At 44.8% G+C, this 2,106-nt stretch overlaps 1 protein-coding gene across 2 annotated transcripts in view; it reads right to left on the reverse strand.

Moving 5' to 3' along the window:
- The window catches only part of nsd1b (nuclear receptor binding SET domain protein 1b), a 21,471-nt gene that overhangs the window by 11,320 nt on the left and 8,045 nt on the right, over positions 1-2,106 (reverse strand). For both annotated transcript variants that reach the window (XM_015020884.1, XM_015020883.1), the window contains exons 4-6: positions 1,018-1,199; positions 813-947; positions 554-677 (exon numbers count right to left, since the gene is read on the reverse strand). In XM_015020884.1, the coding sequence (XP_014876370.1) occupies positions 554-677; positions 813-947; positions 1,018-1,199 (441 nt within the window). The remainder of the gene's footprint in view (positions 1-553; positions 678-812; positions 948-1,017; positions 1,200-2,106) is intronic.

Consider the following 2,106-nt stretch of genomic DNA (forward strand, 5'->3'; position numbering starts at 1 on the left):
AGGATCTTAGTGAATATTTTTGATAAGCCCGTCAGAAGAGGAAGTGCTGCTCTCAGCTTCCTGGTGGGGATCAGATTGTCACCTGCTGAGATCGACTCAAAACCTTTCCGATCGATCGATCGATGTACTGGGCACCTCTGATCTATAGCAACCAGAACAGGGCTAACCAGAAGAAGGTGGTCCATTAAAAGTATCGTAGTGTCTGAACCGGTCTCACTCCATAATCTGGTACTACCATGTACTGTGACTGTAGGGGGCGCTGTTGAAGTTTACAGCATAATGTACCACGCTAAAGGAAAATAAAGAAAAAACCACAGTAGCAAACATCTTACCACGATGATCACATGATTTTTGGTTTTCGCCTTTATTCTTTCTTTAGCATTAGACCGAGGAATGGTAAAGTGTGGTGTAAAACTGCAACAGCGCCCCCTACAGGCCCTGTAAATGGTGGTGAATTTGGTCTAACAGCAAAACTGGTCCATAGGAAAGCATAGCCTGGATGGGCCGGTTCTGGTTCTGACCCGTTTCTGATCATCAGGAGGAATAAACTGACCTGATTTGCATTCTGGGCAGACAAACTTTCCTTTCGGCGCCTTGGCCAGCGAGATGCAGGCCAGGTGAAACGCGCCGCAGCACTGACCCTCACATAGCAGCAGCTCCCCCGTCTTCTCACACACCTGAGGAGCAAAACCAGGTGAAGATCAGAGCAAAGGAAATGAACCAGGACTCATCAGGACTAATGAGTTAATCCTGATGAATCGCTCCAGCCTGGTCTTCCGTCTCCTCCTCTGATTTTACGGTCAGTGTCTCACCTGGCAGACGTTCTCCTTCATGGAGGCGGGCCCTCCCCGGTCGCCGATGATCTTCCTGACAGGTAGAGGCGTGTCGTCGCCCAGCAGGTCGTCCTTCATGGGGGGGAACCGGTTCTCCAGCAGAAACCTGTCATCCTGCAGAAACACGTTGGGTTTTCATCTGAACCAGAGGAGCGATCGTTTCCTAAAGTTCCTGTCGGCTGACCTCTGACTCCAGCGCCTCCTCCTGGAAGCTGCCGTCATCAGATTGGAAAGCGTCTGCTGGGGGCGGCTCCACCTGCTCAGGTGGGCTGGGGGTTGCCGGGGGGTCAGAGGTTACAGGGGGGAGGGGCGTGCAGGGCGGCGGCTCAGAGAGCGGTTTCACTTTTAAAGATGGCGGAGAAAAATCTGTGTAGAAAATGATCAATTAAGAGATTCAATCTTTTGAAGTCAAAATGGTTTCAGTTCAAGTCACTTTATAAAAATATTTTATAAAAATATAATTAATCAACTTTAAAGCTGCAGTGTTTTCATAGTTGAATCTGCCTCCATGTTGTGGTAAAAGTTTCATCTCTGCTTTCTCCCAGTGAAACAACCAATCAGAGCCAGGAGGCGGAGCTTAGTGCTGTCAATCATGTCTGTGTGTGCGCTGCTCTACCCTTACAGCTGAAACTTTCAACAATATTTGTTGTTGAATTGGTGCTACAGAAATAAACTGAATTAAATTGTTTCTAGTTAGAGGAACTAAATCTTTTCACAGATTATCTCTCATACCAAACTCATGACATAGAGACATTTTATATACATTTTTATAAAACTAATTTAGCTTTAATGGCCTCCTTCCGTAGTCTCCTTCATGCGCCGCTGTTTTTCCTCTGAATGTCAGGGAAGCTCCTTCACCGACTTCTTTAAATTATTCTTAAAATCTCATCTGGATTTGAACAGCGCCAGTCTTTGTGTTGTCGAATATTATATTTATTATATTAATTAGTTTAAACCAGGGGTGGAAATTAAAATTTTCATGGGCCACTCAGACATTTCACCAGCCACAGTTTTTGTCTTTCTATCAGAGACTCAACTAGTACAAGCAAACGACATAAAATACATGATTTATTCTTAACCCTTACTGACAATAAGTTTACCGTACATATGTGCGTATATAAACTATAAACTCCTGTATTTTACCCCTGTATTCTACCCCTGTATTTTACCCCTGTATTCTACCCCTGTATTCTACCCCTTTTTTCTACCCCTGTATTCTACCCCTTTTTTCTACCCCTGTATTCTACCCCTTTTTTCTACCCCTGTATTCTAC

Source organism: Poecilia latipinna, unplaced genomic scaffold, assembly GCF_001443285.1.
Source record: "Poecilia latipinna isolate Pla-1442-1.1 unplaced genomic scaffold, P_latipinna-1.0 Scaffold2679, whole genome shotgun sequence".
Classification (NCBI taxonomy): Eukaryota; Metazoa; Chordata; class Actinopteri; order Cyprinodontiformes; family Poeciliidae; genus Poecilia; species Poecilia latipinna.